The sequence below is a fragment of the Paramormyrops kingsleyae genome, chromosome 6 (genome assembly GCF_048594095.1).
Source record: "Paramormyrops kingsleyae isolate MSU_618 chromosome 6, PKINGS_0.4, whole genome shotgun sequence".
Taxonomy (NCBI): domain Eukaryota; kingdom Metazoa; phylum Chordata; class Actinopteri; order Osteoglossiformes; family Mormyridae; genus Paramormyrops; species Paramormyrops kingsleyae.
The window spans coordinates 2,276,303-2,293,592 of record NC_132802.1 but is presented as its reverse complement, the minus strand read 5'-3'; the positions used below and the strand labels follow the sequence as shown (position 1 = coordinate 2,293,592).

General features: G+C 49.7%; 2 protein-coding genes across 5 annotated transcripts in view; both read left to right on the top strand.

Moving 5' to 3' along the window:
* mib2 (MIB E3 ubiquitin protein ligase 2) overlaps positions 1–13,399 on the top strand; it is a 58,968-nt gene extending 45,569 nt beyond the window's left edge. For all 4 annotated transcript variants that reach the window (XM_072713370.1, XM_072713368.1, XM_072713369.1 and 1 more), the window contains 6 exons: positions 3,505–3,631; positions 4,398–4,622; positions 6,188–6,366; positions 9,126–9,319; positions 9,553–9,618; positions 10,627–13,399. In XM_072713370.1, the coding sequence (XP_072569471.1) occupies positions 3,505–3,631; positions 4,398–4,622; positions 6,188–6,366; positions 9,126–9,319; positions 9,553–9,618; positions 10,627–10,868 (1,033 nt within the window). In that variant the 3' untranslated portion in view covers positions 10,869–13,399. The remainder of the gene's footprint in view (positions 1–3,504; positions 3,632–4,397; positions 4,623–6,187; positions 6,367–9,125; positions 9,320–9,552; positions 9,619–10,626) is intronic.
* Positions 13,400–15,141: 1,742 nt separating this feature from the next.
* The window catches only part of mtor (mechanistic target of rapamycin kinase), a 72,824-nt gene continuing 70,675 nt past the window's right edge, over positions 15,142–17,290 (top strand). The window contains exons 1-4 of the mRNA XM_072713367.1: positions 15,142–15,260; positions 15,940–16,101; positions 16,452–16,560; positions 17,049–17,281. Coding sequence (XP_072569468.1) covers positions 15,982–16,101; positions 16,452–16,560; positions 17,049–17,281 — 462 coding nt within the window. The 5' untranslated portion in view covers positions 15,142–15,260; positions 15,940–15,981. The remainder of the gene's footprint in view (positions 15,261–15,939; positions 16,102–16,451; positions 16,561–17,048; positions 17,282–17,290) is intronic.

Sequence of the window (17,290 nt, the reverse complement as noted above, 5' to 3'; positions counted from 1 at the left end):
ACAGTGTGGGTACAGTGTCCTGCGGGACACCTGCACTTCCAGGGGCTACTTAAAACATTCTAATGTCTGCTGCCTCCGGTCTGCGGCAGAAGGGAAACAGAAGCAGGGTGTGGTTAGGTGTGGTAGGCAGGGGAGGGTGCACTGGCAGTGGAGGGGCCGGCAGTGGAGGGGGTGGTGTCAGGGGAGGGGCCAGTGACGGGGAGGGGCCGGCAGTAGAGACACAATCAGATGCATTCAGGGAGTGTGAGGTGGTACAGTAATTTTTTTCTTTTGGACGGGGTGGGGTGGTTATTACATGGTGTGCAGGCCCAGGCTGTCGGGGGGGGTAAACTGTGCCCATTGTGACATTTGGTACACAAGGGATTGCTGGGCAGGGGCCAGTTCCTGTGGAATGCGAGGGTTTCAGACCAATCCCTCCCCTCCCCCCTGCCAAGGACTTCCTGCAGCCCCCCCTCCCCGGTTTGGCCTTCATTCTGCACGCCGAGCTCAGACACAGGCGTGTAAGTCAGACGTCATTTCTGTAACTACTTGCCAGTTACTAAAGACCCTTCATACCATAAAAAAGGCCAGAATAAACCGACAGTGTGAAAGGCGATAAGATAGAGAGGAAGGCAAGAGGGTTTGTTATATTAGAAGGACAGGGGACGTCAGGGCTGGGTCACGCGACAGCTCCTCACCACACAGAACTGCACATGAAATCCTGTTAGCCGTGCTGTGGAGATCCTGGCTGCATCATAAATTACGGGGTGCTGTAGGTGGGAAATTGCCCCCCCCCCCCCCGCTTTAGCCCCAAGGGTGTGAGATAGGAGCACAGGACATTTTAATGGCGCTGTGTTTCTGGTTTCTGTGCATGGCAGGATTTCAGGCCCACTGTATCCAGCTCAGCTATAACAAAGCAGCTTTAAGATCTAGCTTGAGCGTCAGCTTGGAAAATTAGCTGGGGTTGCTAAGTACTGCCTCCTGCTGGTTGGCATGTTAACATGGTCTCCAAAAGACATAGACCTGAGTACCTTATCATGCTGATTACCAGGATAACATGGTCTCCAAAAGACAAAGACCTGAGTACCTTATCATGCTGATTACCAGGATAACATGGTCTCCAAAAGACAAAGACCTGAGTACCTTATCATGCTGATTACCAGGCTAACATGGTCTCCAAAAGACGTAGACCTGAGTACCTTATCATGCTGATTACCAGGCTAACATGGTCTCCAAAAGACGTAGACCTGAGTACCTTATCATGCTGATTACCAGGATAACATGGTCTCCAAAAGACAAAGACCTGAGTACCTTATCATGCTGATTACCAGGATAACATGGTCTCCAAAAGACGTAGACCTGAGTACCTTATGCTGATTACCAGGATAACATGGTCTCCAAAAGACATAGACCTGAGTACCTTATCATGCTGATTACCAGGATAACATGGTCTCCAAAAGACAAAGACCTGAGTACCTTATCATGCTGATTACCAGGCTAACATGGTCTCCAAAAGACGTAGACCTGAGTACCTTATCATGCTGATTACCAGGATAACATGGTCTCCAAAAGACGTAGACCTGAGTACCTTATGCTGATTACCAGGATAACATGGTCTCCAAAAGACATAGACCTGAGTACCTTATCATGCTGATTACCAGGCTAACATGGTCTCCAAAAGACATAGACCTGAGTACCTTATCATGCTGATTACCAGGCTAACATGGGCTCTGAACGATACCGACCTGAGTACCTTATCATGCTGATTACCAGGATAACATGGGCTCTGAATGATACCGACCTGAGTACCTTATCATGCTGATTACCAGGATAACATGGTCTCCAAAAGACAAAGACCTGAGTACCTTATCATGCTGATTACCAGGCTAACATGGTCTCCAAAAGACGTAGACCTGAGTACCTTATCATGCTGATTACCAGGATAACATGGTCTCCAAAAGACATAGACCTGAGTACCTTATCATGCTGATTACCAGGATAACATGGTCTCCAAAAGACATAGACCTGAGTACCTTATCATGCTGATTACCAGGCTAACATGGGCTCTGAACGATACCGACCTGAGTACCTTATCATGCTGATTACCAGGCTAACATGGGCTCTGAACGATACCGACCTGAGTACCTTATCATGCTGATTACCAGGATAACATGGGCTCTGAATGATACCGACCTGAGTACCTTATCATGCTGATTACCAGGCTAACATGGTCTCTGAACGATACCGACCTGAGTACCTTATCATGCTGATTACCAGGATAACATGGGCTCTGAATGATACCGACCTGAGTACCTTATCATGCTGATTACCAGGATAACATGGGTTCTGAACGATACCGACCTGAGTACCTTATCATGCTGATTACCAGGATAACATGGTCTCCAAAAGACATAGACCTGAGTACCTTATCATGCTGATTACCAGGATAACATGGTCTCCAAAAGACATAGACCTGAGTACCTTATCATGCTGATTACCAGGATAACATGGTCTCCAAAAGACATAGACCTGAGTACCTTATCATGCTGATTACCAGGATAACATGGTCTCCAAAAGACATAGACCTGAGTACCTTATGCTGATTACCAGGATAACATGGTCTCCAAAAGACATAGACCTGAGTACCTTATCATGCTGATTACCAGGCTAACATGGTCTCCAAAAGACATAGACCTGAGTACCTTATCATGCTGATTACCAGGCTAACATGGGCTCTGAACGATACCGACCTGAGTACCTTATCATGCTGATTACCAGGATAACATGGGCTCTGAATGATACCGACCTGAGTACCTTATCATGCTGATTACCAGGATAACATGGTCTCCAAAAGACAAAGACCTGAGTACCTTATCATGCTGATTACCAGGCTAACATGGTCTCCAAAAGACATAGACCTGAGTACCTTATCATGCTGATTACCAGGATAACATGGTCTCCAAAAGACATAGACCTGAGTACCTTATCATGCTGATTACCAGGATAACATGGTCTCCAAAAGACATAGACCTGAGTACCTTATCATGCTGATTACCAGGCTAACATGGGCTCTGAACGATACCGACCTGAGCACCTTATCATGCTGATTACCAGGATAACATGGGCTCTGAATGATACCGACCTGAGTACCTTATCATGCTGATTACCAGGATAACATGGTCTCCAAAAGACATAGACCTGAGTACCTTATCATGCTGATTACCAGGATAACATGGTCTCCAAAAGACATAGACCTGAGTACCTTATCATGCTGATTACCAGGATAACATGGTCTCCAAAAGACATAGACCTGAGTACCTTATCATGCTGATTACCAGGATAACATGGTCTCCAAAAGACATAGACCTGAGTACCTTATCATGCTGATTACCAGGATAACATGGTCTCCAAAAGACATAGACCTGAGTACCTTATCATGCTGATTACCAGGCTAACATGGGCTCATCCTTAAAATTGCAGTGTAATGAATCAGCTGATGGTTCTGTTGTGAATTCGACTTTACAGAGCGACGGAGATGATTTTGGCTCGTGCACGCCAGCTAGTGGACGTGAAAAAGGATGACGGCTTCTCCGCTCTTCACCTTGCTGCACTCAACAACCACAAGGAGGTGGCTGAGATCCTTATCAAGGAGGTAGGGGAGACATTTTACCCTGAGGCACTTTCACACTTCATTTCTGGAACCTGGTCCTGGTTTTCAAGTCCCTGTTCTGTCTCGACCTGGAACTTTTGTAGCTCCTGGCTGCTTTCATGTCGCTTTTACACAGCACAACAGGAACTGGGACCTTTATGCTAAATATGCATGGGAGACACAAAAAGTTTGTAGGTTAAACGTCACACATAATTTCTTCTCGCCGGGGTGCCCTTGCTCTTGTCTTCAGGTGTGTGGAATTTGGTAGAAGTAGTTTGTGCATTAAACAGCGCACTACAAAGCCTATAGATTATTTAGAGTAACTGGCTCATAATTTCTGGTAAGAGACTTTGCTTTGAATTTTTGAAATGTATGTTTTTTGACGCTTTAATCATCACAGAAAGAATGACATTCAGTCCCATTATATTTGAGAGAAGACCGACATTTCTACACTTGAATTCTCCAAGCTAGGCAATTCCCAGCTGAACAACCTAATTGGATAGATAGAACTAAAACCCCTCTACAACATATCTTTTTCAGTTTTGGGGTGGACTGAGCCTTTAAGTTAATTCAGCTAACTAACATCTCACTCCATTAGGAGTGTGTAAATCTCTGACTGCGGCTGCATTAATATGATTGTTTTCTAGGCTGGTGACACTGTGCGGGGGGGAGCCCATAAATCGTGGCATTAAGGTTTTTTGTGTGCTGCGTAGCTGGGCTAACAGCCCTGGCCAACGTGTCCGCCTCTCTCACTTCCGTCCTCTCCCAGGGACGCTGTGACGTCAACATCCGCAACAACCGCAACCAGACGCCGCTGCAGTTGGCGGTCACACAGGGCCATGGCGACGTGGTGCAGCTGCTGGTAGCCGAGGGCGCCGATGTCAACGTGGAGGACGAGGACGGCGACACGGCGATGCATGTGGCGCTGAGCCGGCAGCAGCTGGCCGCGGCCGCTGCCTCCACTGAGGGCGAGGGTTCCTCGCTCTATTCCCGGGTAAGGAAGTAGGCAGATTTTTTTTTTAATGCAGACGTGTGGTCTCTGTCCTGCAGCCTTTAACACAGACATGTACAGTCTGGATCCTGCAGGTTTAAGCACAGAAGTGTATGGTCTGGGTCCTACATCCTTTAGTACAGACGTGCTTGGTCTGGGACCTGCATGGTGTCAACACAGACATGTACAGTCTGGGTCCTGCAGGTTTAAGCACAGAAGTGTATGGTCTGGGTCCTACATCCTTTAGTACAGACGTGCATGGTCAGGGACCTGCATGGTGTCAACACAGACATGTACAGTCTGGGTCCTGCATGGTGTCAACACATGTATATGTCATAGGTCCTACAGCCTTTAGCACAGACGTGTCCGGTCTGGGTCCTGCAGCCAATAGCCCACACTTGTACGGTCTGGATCCTGCATGATGTCAGCACAGACATGCATGGTCTGGGTCCCCCAGGTTTAAGCGCAGTGATCAGTCTTTATTGCAGTATTTATACATTTAGCTGTAGTTTAGATAGCTGAAACGGCAGCCATGGTTTCTTTTCCTTTGTCCAAATAATGACTTTAGTCAGACAGCAGAGGGTAGAGGTAGAGCTGTGTGCCGCTCTGGGACTGGCTGTCTCTGTCTGCAGGCGAAGCAGACTCCCCATGAGCGCTGCACTGCACAGCAGCGCCCTGGGCCGCTGCCAGGCCGCACCAACAGGGGAGGGGAAAAAAACTCTCCAGCAGCGCTTTCTCAAGGTGGCCAGCAGGGGCGGCGTTGTGTTCACCTTGTCAGCATGTCTCTTTTTCCGGATGCTTCCCTGGCTCTGGTTCAGCAAGGCCAAGGCGAGATTCGAGTTCTGCAAGCTCCATTGCGACGGTTATGCTCAGCATGTCCCACACTAGCTGATCCGTGCAACTTGGATGCTGCACGAGAGCATGGACAGCTGCTGCGCCATTGTGATGAATCTGATTACATCTCACAGATCATAGGGCGGCTGTGATCGGCATCCTATCTGGAGCTGTTAGGCGGCCCCTTGCGAGGAATGGAAAAAAATCGTTGCATTTCCGGTATCGTAGTTAACTGGGGGGGGGGGGGGTGTGTTCAGTTACACGCTGGTATCTGCACATGCAGCCCCATTACATACCAAAAGGAAACTAACAAGGTACCATGTCATACAGACAACATACGTACTTTGGGTAAGAAAATCAGCTGACCGATTAACTATAAGTGTGGCAAGTTCAAGAATTTATGTCAATGACTCGTGATCTCAGCAATGGTGAAGATGATCTGTTTATAATTATAATTCATGTCAGTCTGGCTTTCGCAAAGGAAATAACAAAGTAGAGTTGTTAAGTCAGATGACGAAATGTCGTTGTGGTTTTTATAACTAACTGTATTGAAAATACATATTTTAACTTTGTCGGGGATTATTACAGATTATTATTTTCTTTAACCTGATGCTGGAATATTTATGTTCAGTTAAAGTTTCCAAAGTAAGTTTTATTCTGTTCTTCGCACCACTATGGGGTCGTGTCGTGTGTTGTGACACGTTGCTGGTGTCCCTGCTTTTCGACCTCTGCAGCTTAACACCTCAGGATTGCTGGGCAACATGGAGCTCAACGTGGGCGTGGCCATCGCGTGCTTCCTGGCACAAGAGGGGGCAGACGTCAACTACGCCAATCACAAGGGCAAGAGCCCGTTGGACCTGGTGACAGACGGCGCCGTGTTGCAGCTCATCAAGAACTTTTCTGAGAAGCACAGGTAGGGAGGCCCCTCCCCTCAGGTGGTCAGGGAAAGCTGATGGGCTGAATGCAGTGTCAATCTCTCTGCTCAGCCAATCGAAAGGCAGTCACAGTTAGAAAGAACACCCCCTCAAAAAAGAAAGTTATCATAGGTTTACCACATGGTCACTTGTTTTCATTCCCATTTTGTCCAGGTATCACTTCTGTAATGTCCTGAAATGCCACTTTACACTTTAGAATCTGTGTGCGTTTCCTGTATTGTGATGAATGTTTCTTCAAAACACAAATGCGCATGGCACTATATTTTTAATGGATCCTTCACTTGTGCCATTTATATTCTCATGCACAGTCCCGTGGGGTCTACAGCGATACAGTTGGAAGTCTTCGAAGTCCCTTCACATTTGCATATTCGTTGCTTTGTTTTATCCAGTTTTTATGCTGGAACGTTGCCGCGGTTACTATCTGTGCAACTCATGAGGCTGCATTAAAAACTGTGTGTTAATTAATGAATGAAACCAGTGGCTGAAACCTCCCATGCAGAGACAGTTAGAAGCATTAGCATTCATGTGGCAGCACCCTGATGCTGCCTGGGTATGCCAGGCGATGGCACGTTAGGCCCACCTCCCATAACACGCCGGGCCAGGCGATGGCACGTTAGGCCCACCTCCCATAAGACACCGGGCCAGGCGATGGCACGTTAGGCCCACCTCCCATAAGACGCCGGGCCAGGCGATGGCACGTTAGGCCCACCTCCCATAAGACGCCGGGCCAGGCGATGGCACGTTAGGCCCACCTCCCATAACACGCCGGGCCAGGCGATGGCACGTTAGGCCCACCTCCCATAAGACGCCGGGCCAGGCGATGGCACGTTAGGCCCACCTCCCATAACACGCCGGGCCAGGCGATGGCACGTTAGGCCCACCTCCCATAACACGCCGGGCCAGGCGATGGCACGTTAGGCCCACCTCCCATAAGACGCTGGGCCTGGCGATGGCACGTTAGGCCCACCTCCCATAACACGCCGGGCCAGGCGATGGCACGTTAGGCCCACCTCCCATAACACGCCGGGCCAGGCGATGGCACGTTAGGCCCACCTCCCATAAGACGCCGGGCCAGGCGGTGGCACGTTAGGCCCACCTTCCATAAGACGCCGGACCAGGCGGTGGCACGTTAGGCCCACCTCCCATAAGACGCCGGGCCAGGCGGTGGCACGTTAGGCCCACCTTCCATAAGACGCCGGACCAGGCGATGGCACGTTAGGCCCACCTCCCATAAGACGCCGGGCCAGGGGGTGGCACGTTAGGCCCACCTCCCATAACACGCCGGGCCAGGCGACGGCACGTTAGGCCCACCGCCCATAACACGCCGGGCCAGGCGGTGGCACGTTAGGCCCACCTCCCATAAGACGCCGGGCCAGGCGATGGCACGTTAGGCCCACCTCCCATAAGACGCTGGGCCTGGCGATGGCACGTTAGGCCCACCTCCCATAACACGCCGGGCCAGGCGATGGCACGTTAGGCCCACCTCCCATAACACGCCGGGCCAGGCGATGGCACGTTAGGCCCACCTCCCATAACACGCCGGGCCAGGCGATGGCACGTTAGGCCCACCTCCCATAAGACGCCGGGCCAGGCGGTGGCACGTTAGGCCCACCTTCCATAAGACGCCGGACCAGGCGATGGCACGTTAGGCCCACCTCCCATAAGACGCCGGGCCAGGCGGTGGCACGTTAGGCCCACCTTCCATAAGACGCCGGACCAGGCGATGGCACGTTAGGCCCACCTCCCATAAGACGCCGGACCAGGCGGTGGCACGTTAGGCCCACCTCCCATAACACGCCGGGCCAGGCGATGGCACGTTAGGCCCACCTCCCATAAGACGCCGGGCCAGGCGGTGGCACGTTAGGCCCACCTTCCATAAGACGCCGGACCAGGCGGTGGCACGTTAGGCCCACCTCCCATAACACGCCGGGCCAGGCGGTGGCACGTTAGGCCCACCTCCCATAAGACGCCGGGCCAGGCGGTGGCACGTTAGGCCCACCTTCCATAAGACGCCGGGCCAGGCGGTGGCACGTTAGGCCCACCTCCCATAAGACGCCGGGCCAGGTGATGACATGGTCGACCCACCTCCCATAAGATGAATCTAGCCAGTGATTTGCCAAATACAATAATTCATAAGTTCATCACACTTTAGAGCTAGTGACTGAATTGTCGTTTATTTAACTGCTGTTTAGGCAGTTAAATGGGGTAATTTTGTAATAATGCATGCATTTTTAGAATTCACTGGGTCATTCCGACGAAATACAGAGGGCTAATGACAACAACCAGAAACAGCTGATCACACGGGGATTTCCCACGGGGTTAACGAGGGGGAATGGCACACGGAAGGAGCGGACAATCGGGGCAGGACACATTCGGTTTTTTAACTTTACACATTGTTTGGATACATTCATTCTCTTACTTTACTAAATTACTGTTTTGATAAATGTGCTTAGATGTGTTTAGTACAGTATATGCTCTTGTTGTATCCGGTTCATTTTGTGTGTCATAAAACCAATTAATTGGTTTTTCATGATTTCTTATGGGGAAAATTCAATCAGAACTCGAACTTTTTAGGATTCGATCCAGAGTTCTGAACGGATTAAATTCGAGTTCCCAAATACCACTGTAATTCATATCAGAAGGTGTGTCTGTGCTGTGTCTCTGTGTTTCTGCATCTTTGTGTCTGAAAGCTCCCAGTAAGTTTTGTCAGACTGACCGGCATCACGACCCCCCCCAGGCTAGCGCAGCTGCAGTCGGTATCGAGCGGCACGGGCAGTGGCAGCAGCAGCCTGCGGCGAGTGCACACCACGCCCAACACCATGACCAACCTGGCCATGCCCAACGCACCAGGCCCCACCGAGTGCCTCATCTGCTCCGAGCTGGCACTGCTGGTGCTCTTCTGTCCCTGCCAGCACAGCGTGGCCTGTGAAGGTGGGTGCGGGGGCACGGGGCCTTGCCATGTCAGGGTGTGGGGGTGGAGGGTACTCAGGCTCTCTGTCATTCATGTCGGGTACTTTGTGTACTGCACTTGCCAGTTCTGTGCCTGTTTTCGTTGCACTACCTTGATTTCGTAAATGAACCAGCTGGGTGTCAGCAGCAGCGCACAGGCCACACGGTTGGTGTAGGCTGAGTGTGACCCCCCCCCCCGGTCCTGTTCCCTTCAGAGTGCGCCCATCGCATGAAGAAGTGCATCAAATGCCAGGTGACCATCACCAAGAAGATCCGGCAAGGTAAGGGTTCCCCGCGCCCGGCGTCCTCCTGCGTGGCCTGGCGTCAAATGGTGCTAGTGGCGTTTTTGCTCCCTTCCAGCTCTCTGCCATACAGTCCACATTTTTGCTCCCTCCCAGCTCTCTGCCATACAGTCCACATTTTTGCTCCCTCCCAGCTCTCTGCCATACAGTCCACATTTTTGCTCCCTCCCAGCTCCCTGCCAAACAGTCCACATTTTTGCTCCCTCCCAGCTCCCTGCCAGACAGTCCACATTTTTGCTCCCTCCCAGCTCCCTGCCAGACAGTCCACATTTTTGCTCCCTCCCAGCTCTCTGCCAGACAGTCCACATTTTTGCTCCCTCCCAGCTCTCTGCCATACAGTCCACATTTTTGCTCCCTCCCAGCTCTCTGCCATACAGTCCACATTTTTGCTCCCTCCCAGCTCTCTGCCATACAGTCCACATTTTTGCTCCCTCCCAGCTCCCTGCCAGACAGTCCACATTTTTGCTCCCTCCCAGCTCCCTGCCAGACAGTCCACATTTTTGCTCCCTCCCAGCTCCCTGCCAGACAGTCCACATTTTTGCTCCCTCCCAGCTCCCTGCCAGACAGTCCACATTTTTGCTCCCTCCCAGCTCTCTGCCAGACAGTCCACATTTTTGCTCCCTCCCAGCTCTCTGCCAGACAGTCCACATTTTTGCTCCCTCCCAGCTCTCTGCCAGACAGTCCACATTTTTGCTCCCTCCCAGCTCCCTGCCAGACAGTCCACATTTTTGCTCCCTCCCAGCTCTCTGCCAGACAGTCCACATTTTTGCCCCCTCCCAGCTCTCTGCCAGACAGTCCACATTTTTGCCAGAAGCTGGCAGAGAGCAAAAATTTGAACTGTCTGTGGGTCCCAGAGAACTGGGTTGGGAAACATTGATTTAACCAATAGGCTAATGCAGCTGTTCGATGTAAATATTTACGAGTAAATTCTTTAAGCAATGTCAGATTTAGCTTCTGTCCCGGTGACTTACACCCCCGTCCCCCCAGACCAGACAGAGGTGGAGTGCAGCCCCAGTGCAGAGACTTCAGAGCAGCACCAGCTCCTGGAGCAGCTGCAGTCACGCTACCGGCAGATGGAGGAGCGCATCACCTGCCCCATCTGCATCGACAACCACATCAAGCTGGTGTTCCAGTGCGGCCACGCCTCCTGCATCGACTGCAGCGCCGCCCTCAAGACGTGCCCCATCTGCCGGCAGGCCATCCGCGAGCGCATCCAGCTTTTTGTGTGATGTGGCCGCGCCGTCGGCCGTCAAAGGTGGCCACCCGCGAGCACCCCCATCCCGCTCACGCCGCTCTGCTGCGGGGTTAGAACGCTGAGCACCCATGTCTGGAGTGTGCCCCCACCCCTCCACTGGCATCCTGAAGGAACCAAGGCAGGGCCGTCCCACTTTGGACCCGAGCCTGCCCCCACATTCCTGCAGCCAACAGGTCACCCAGGAGGAGCCGCCAAGGTGTGTGTCAGCAGGCTTCAGGGCCACTCGTCTGTTACGCCGTTTCTCCAGCGAGGACGTCCTCGCCGGAAGGAGACCCCATCAATCTCATCCATCATCTTGTTTACAGAGGCTCTGACAAGTGATAATGACCCCCCAACCTCTGCTATTTGTCTGATTTTACTCATTGCCCTCGTCTTAGTCATGGTAATTTCTGTAATTGTATATATATATAGAAACATGCGCACATATATACAGATGTGTGTGCATATTGTAAGTACAGAGCTTGTATTATTTGTGGTGAAAGATACCAGTTACCTGTTTATTTATGTCCCAAAGGGTTTCCTATTTATGTGAATCGTGTTCTTCTCCTATTCACTCTGTGGAAACACCCTGAGCCTGTTCACCCTGCCATATGCTGCTGTAGTCAGGGTTCTGAATCACTAATCTGTCTAATCACACCTGGCATCTTGGACAGCGTACAAATCCAAGCTAAAAGAACCCCCCCTCAATTTGTTTCATGCTCACATTTGAAAATGTTTTATTTGGTAGTGAAGGCCTCTGACGTGAGAATGGCCCTCGCAGACCATGTGCACAGGTTCCCCGCAGTCCTGTGATTCCATCCTGTTGTGTGGGAGGATTATCATCTTGACAGTAGTATCTGGAAAGGCCTTGGCTTCATAACTGTGGCCACACATGGCAGCACGTGCCGTTTCACCCCTGACTGTCTTCACCTGGACTTCACCGCCACCGCACACATATCAGGCTGATCCACGTGACGGTGTGACAGCGGTGTCGCCTCCGTTCAGCCAGATCCCAGGAGTCCGGACCTCCACGCTTCAGCTGCCGCTGTTACGTTGGTAGTCGAGATCCTCGGCGTGCATCGCGACAAATTAGCATGCCCTGTAGCCGCCGTGAGCTAAGGGGAGCCCTAAACCCCTTACCTGCAGTTGCGTTTTGCACAGCTGGAAAGTTGTTTTCTTTTTCTAAAACGTAAAATATAACGCACCAAAGCTGAAAAATGCAGTCAGATGTATGCAAAGGCTTCTTTCTGTCACAGTGTAAAGCCAAAGGTGTGTCCATTTGACAGCCTTTGAATGAAATTTCATTTTCTTTATTTTATTTTTATTGTAAACCTTATGCATAAGGACTTAAAAGGGCAAAATATTTGTTTTGTGTGTGTCTGTCCTGGACAGTTTCTTTTCACAGAGGAAGAGGAAGAAGGTCCTCCCCACACGGATAATATTATCATTCAACCACAAGAATTCCCTTTACACAGGCACATTTTCTTTCAGAAGGGCTTCTGTAGATATATACATCTTTTTTCCCCCTCATGCTCAATTTTGTATGTTGTAGGGGCTTCACAGAACTGTCGCCTCAGGCTTGCTTATTGGGGGTTCGGGACGGTTATATGTAAAGTGCTTTGGGACAATGACTTGTTAAAAGCGCTATATAAAAAAAATGGAAGAAACGTCAGTGTCTGACACCGTAAGCCGTTTTATGGGCCTTTCGTTGGAGGTTAGTAAGGACAAGCGGTAAATTCAGTTTACCTTGACACAGTACTGCACCGGTGCCAAATCCAACTAGTAGTGGGGATGCCAGGGATGTGCAAAGTGTGCTGAGGCCATGTGCAGGACGCTTTCTTTACCGTGCTTATTTACCCCAAGTAAATACACCTCCATCAGGAACCTAGCAGATATGAAGACATTACTTTTAATTTTGTGTTAATAACAGAAATCAAATTGGATGTGCAAATAAATGAATGCAGAATGTATTGAAAAGGTGGATGGAATGTACATTAAAGGGGGAAATCCTTTGTACCTCACAGACTGGCTAATAGTAATTGTTTCGGTGGCGTGGCCCAGCCAACAAGTTGGCATCAGGCATAATACTGGGGAAATACCTGAATCCCATAGTGTGTCCTTCCAAAGCAGCCCTCTTGTTTTCCTGAATAATATGCCCTCTATTAGTCCCCAGAATCACTTCTTGCTTTTCTTTTTCCGTGCACCCATTTTTAAGGTGGTGCATCTGACTGAGAGGGGGCTGATTTACTGTACTGGTGAATTAGGAGTGAACTTCTGAGGTTTGCAGTATTATAGAACCTAAACACAGGGTCAGAAACCGTTAATAATTATGACTATCAAAACACTTTATTTTTCAAGTATTGTTTCTCATCATACTCCTTTTTGTTGGAGGCAATTATTTAAACTACAAACGTTATATATGTTTGTACAGCATTTTTAGTTCTGCTGTTGGCCTTACTGATAATTCCTTTTGTTTTATTCTGTAAAATACAATTTTGCAATAAATATGGAAATGTTTTATAAGAATGCTCGTCTTTTCTGTTGGAGATATGTGCAGTGTGATTTGCTTGTCTAGATTCCTCAGTGGCTCATTGTTTGACCATTTACATAACATTTGCTTTCACGAAAGCCAGTGTTTCCCAATCTGGTCATTGGGGACAACCAGACCGTCCATGTTTCTGCTCCCTCACAGCTCCTGATAGCATAGCATCTAGAGGAACTTGCTAAAACATATCCTTTCTCATTCTATTGCAAGTACATTCTAGTAGTAGAAGATTAAGTCATTTAGTTCCACTTTGTCATATTAATCCTAATTGGTTTACAGCACAGAGCCCTTGCCATATGACTCAGGGCTTTGCAGTGACCTTGCAGGGAGGTCCTGTCCTCCTTTGCCTAAATTCCAGTGACGGTTATGCCCCGAAGGGGAGCTGGTAGTCTCACCTAATCCCATCGACACTAAATCCTCTCAGAGCTAAAGCCACAGTCCAGCCATTGCTCGTTAGCTCAGAGGTGAATGCTACCATTCCCAAGAAACCAAATGAGATTTACTTTACAGCACTTCATTTAAGGGCCCCGGATTACAGTTTGCAGGTGGGCTTTTGTGCACTGTGACTAGCACCACATGGGTTAGAGGTTCAAATGTGCACATTCTCCCAGTATCACCCCTCCTCCTTCCTGCAGCTGGAAGACACATGGTCAGGCTAACTGGCATTTCTGAATGCCCCCTAGTGTATTGTAATGGGTGTATATGTGCCCTGTAATGGACACAGCAAGGTAACCCAGTCTGTATGACTTTTATTGTGGTGGTGATCACTCTTACAGACAATAAGGGATAAAACCACAGAGAAAAATATCAGACCCCTGCAATTTAAAAGCGGGGGGTGGCCATGTACAATATAAATCGCCCTGGTAATTGGATAATTGGTCAGGCTTTTATTGGATAATTTTAAGTGTAGATTCTCACGGTTAAATATACAGTGAGTACTTGCAGTAACATTTAGAACCGTCAACACTGAATTCCATAATCACAACATACCATTTTCTTTCTAAGTAATATGGTTCCATCTAGTGGTCATAAGACATATTTGTCAATAAGATGCGTCGAAACCATATACGTCGTAAATATTCAACATCATTTGATTTCTTAAGAGTAATAACACTGTGTTGTTTTAATCGAGGCCGATGGGAACGGGAGGGAATAAAGTATTTGATCTACACAGAATGACCTACGTTTATTACAAAATGGTTGTACGGCGTATTAATTGGTCTGTCGTCCTTATAGAACGTTGTACATTAGAAAAAAACGCACACAAGCTAAACGTATTAAAATGCTGCTCTGTCCAACCTAAAGGTCCAGATGCCATAGTTCAATATTTTATGTGACCGCAAATATTGCAGCTGAACAATTCCCACACAGCCGCCAAAACACGCATAACGCTCAGCTGAAAATCCGAACTTCGACAATACAGAATATCACATCCAATGACGGCCGCACACCAAGCTAGTAACGCCACATCGTAAAAAACAGAGATCGTAATTCCTATACAAAAGCACTGCCTTATCGAGTCGCGTAACCATACGCAAACTGTACTGAATGAGTAAGCATGCGCAGACGGCAAAAGCTGAGCGTCGTCGCCATTGAACGACCCAACCCGTCCTCTGTTGTCATTCGAGTATCGAGTTATTTCATAGGCTAGAGAGCCGCCACTCATGTACAATCCCGCGCTCGATTGGCTAAAGCACACATCATTCAACACTTTAACGGCCCACCGGGCTTCTCTCTCATTGGTAGGTTGTCTCGCGCATCTTTGCACCGCCGAGGAAGATTGTTGGGTTTCCGCACCTTGTCACATACCTGCCGAGGTCGCTGCTCCCTTTGTGTTTTTGGGTAAGACAGACTATGAAGTCCGTTTTCCGTAAAGCGTAAGCGTTACTGTTCGTTTCTCGGTTACCTGACTGCTTGTGGCGCGCCGCTAAACGGCTGCATGTACATTTGGAGAGTGCGGAGGCAGCAGAGCACGTTAACCTCCTGGGGCCAGCTGGTTAGTTTGGGTTATGCACCCGTCCGCCGCCAGTCGTATGGTTGGCAAGCACCGTTCTGCGAGTTAGCGGTATTAACGTGCTAGTAACGGCTGGACGTCCACCCACGACGTGCCAAAACACGGGGGGACGGAGCCGAGTGGCCGAGGCGGCACGTCGGTGCGTGGCTAACGGTGAGTCTCACTGGCGACTAACTGTCCATCGATACCCACGGTTACTAGTCGTGCCAGCGCATTTGGCACTACGGACGGATGAGCGGATTAGATGGCTGTATTTGCAGGACCCGTTTTCCCCTCACATTTTGCACTAGCCGGCTTGTTTGTCGCCGGTGTCACTGAGGCTAACCAGTTAGCCGGCTGTATGTGTCACATTCCCAGCTGCGTTACTAGTGCTGCCTGCGCTCTGCACTGGCGTTATAATAACGACTAGCTTCTGCGGGCCGGCCTGCAGCGTTCAGCGCCGTGTCGGAGCACCCTACGGACGGCGCTGCGGGACCTTCCGACCGCTCACGCTCCGCTCTCCCGCAGGCTCTGTCGCCGGGCCGGTCGGGTCCCGCCTCCCCCGCCACCATGTCCGGCACCGCCACTGTGCTTCAGCAGTTCGTCAGCGGCCTGAAAAGTCGCAGTGAGGAGACCCGGGCAAAGGCGGCCAAGGACCTGCAGCACTATGTCACCACGGAGCTCAGAGAGGTCAGGAACCTCATGCCATCCAGTCATACCTGTGCTGCACTTAGTGGCATGTCCGCAGACACATTACTGTACTGAATAGCAGAGACTGACCGCATCCATGCAATGAGGATGGTAACGTTATTGGAACAAAAATAATAACTAGAATCTCATTGAGATTCATTGTGCTTCCTGGAACTGGCGCTTACTGGATGAGCAGTTAAAATGCATGCATGGCCTTAAATGCCATCTCCTAGTTCTTATAAGCTGTACACAGTTATGTTTATGCAGGTTTTTTCTAGTTCCATGTTGGTATGGAAGATCTCTCTGCCATTAAAATATTTAATGTTGCTCCTTTTATGGATTCTGCACAGCTGAGTCAAGAAGAGGCGACCACGTTCTACGATGAGCTGAACCACCATATATTTGAGCTGGTCTCTAGCTCTGATGTCAATGAGAAAAAAGGTGGCATCCTTGCTATTGGTAAGTTGGCACCATACCATGTCCCTCTGATGGCAGCACGGGTCCCCTAGCACCTTGTTATCTTCAATTCGGTCCTCGGGTACCTACAGACAGTGCATGTTTTTGCTTCTTCTCAGCTCTCTGCCACAGTCCACGTTTTTGCTCTCGGAGCTGGAAGGGAGCAAAAAGGTGCACTGTCTGTAGGTCCCTGAGGACCGGGCTGGGAAGCACTGATCTAGATGGATTCTGCTTATGTTATGTATGCAAAGGCTGTTCTCATGCATCAGTATGAACTGTACGTTTGCATGTTATGATTTATTTTTAGTTATTACCTGTCCATTGCGACTCATCGATCGGCCGATTTCTAAGCATTTTATGGCAATTGGCCGTTTTCGAAGGTAGACCCACACTGCGCATGAGAGAGGCTTCATATTGACGTGATTACAGTAGTGCTTACGGTGGAGTGTCTGCTACCAACCAGAAGCCCTTGGTTATCTGTTTTTGCTCAGTGAGCCTGATTGGAGTTGAGGGGGGCAATGCCACCAGAATCAGCCGCTTCGCCAATTACTTGCGCAACCTGCTGCCGTCAAGTGACCCTGTCGTCATGGAAATGGCCTCCAAGGCCATGGGGCACTTGTCAATGGCTGGGGACACCTTCACGGCCGAGTATGTGGAGTTTGAGGTGAAGAGGGCCCTGGAGTGGCTCGGGGCCGACCGCAATGAAGGAAGACGCCACGCTGCGGTGAGATTC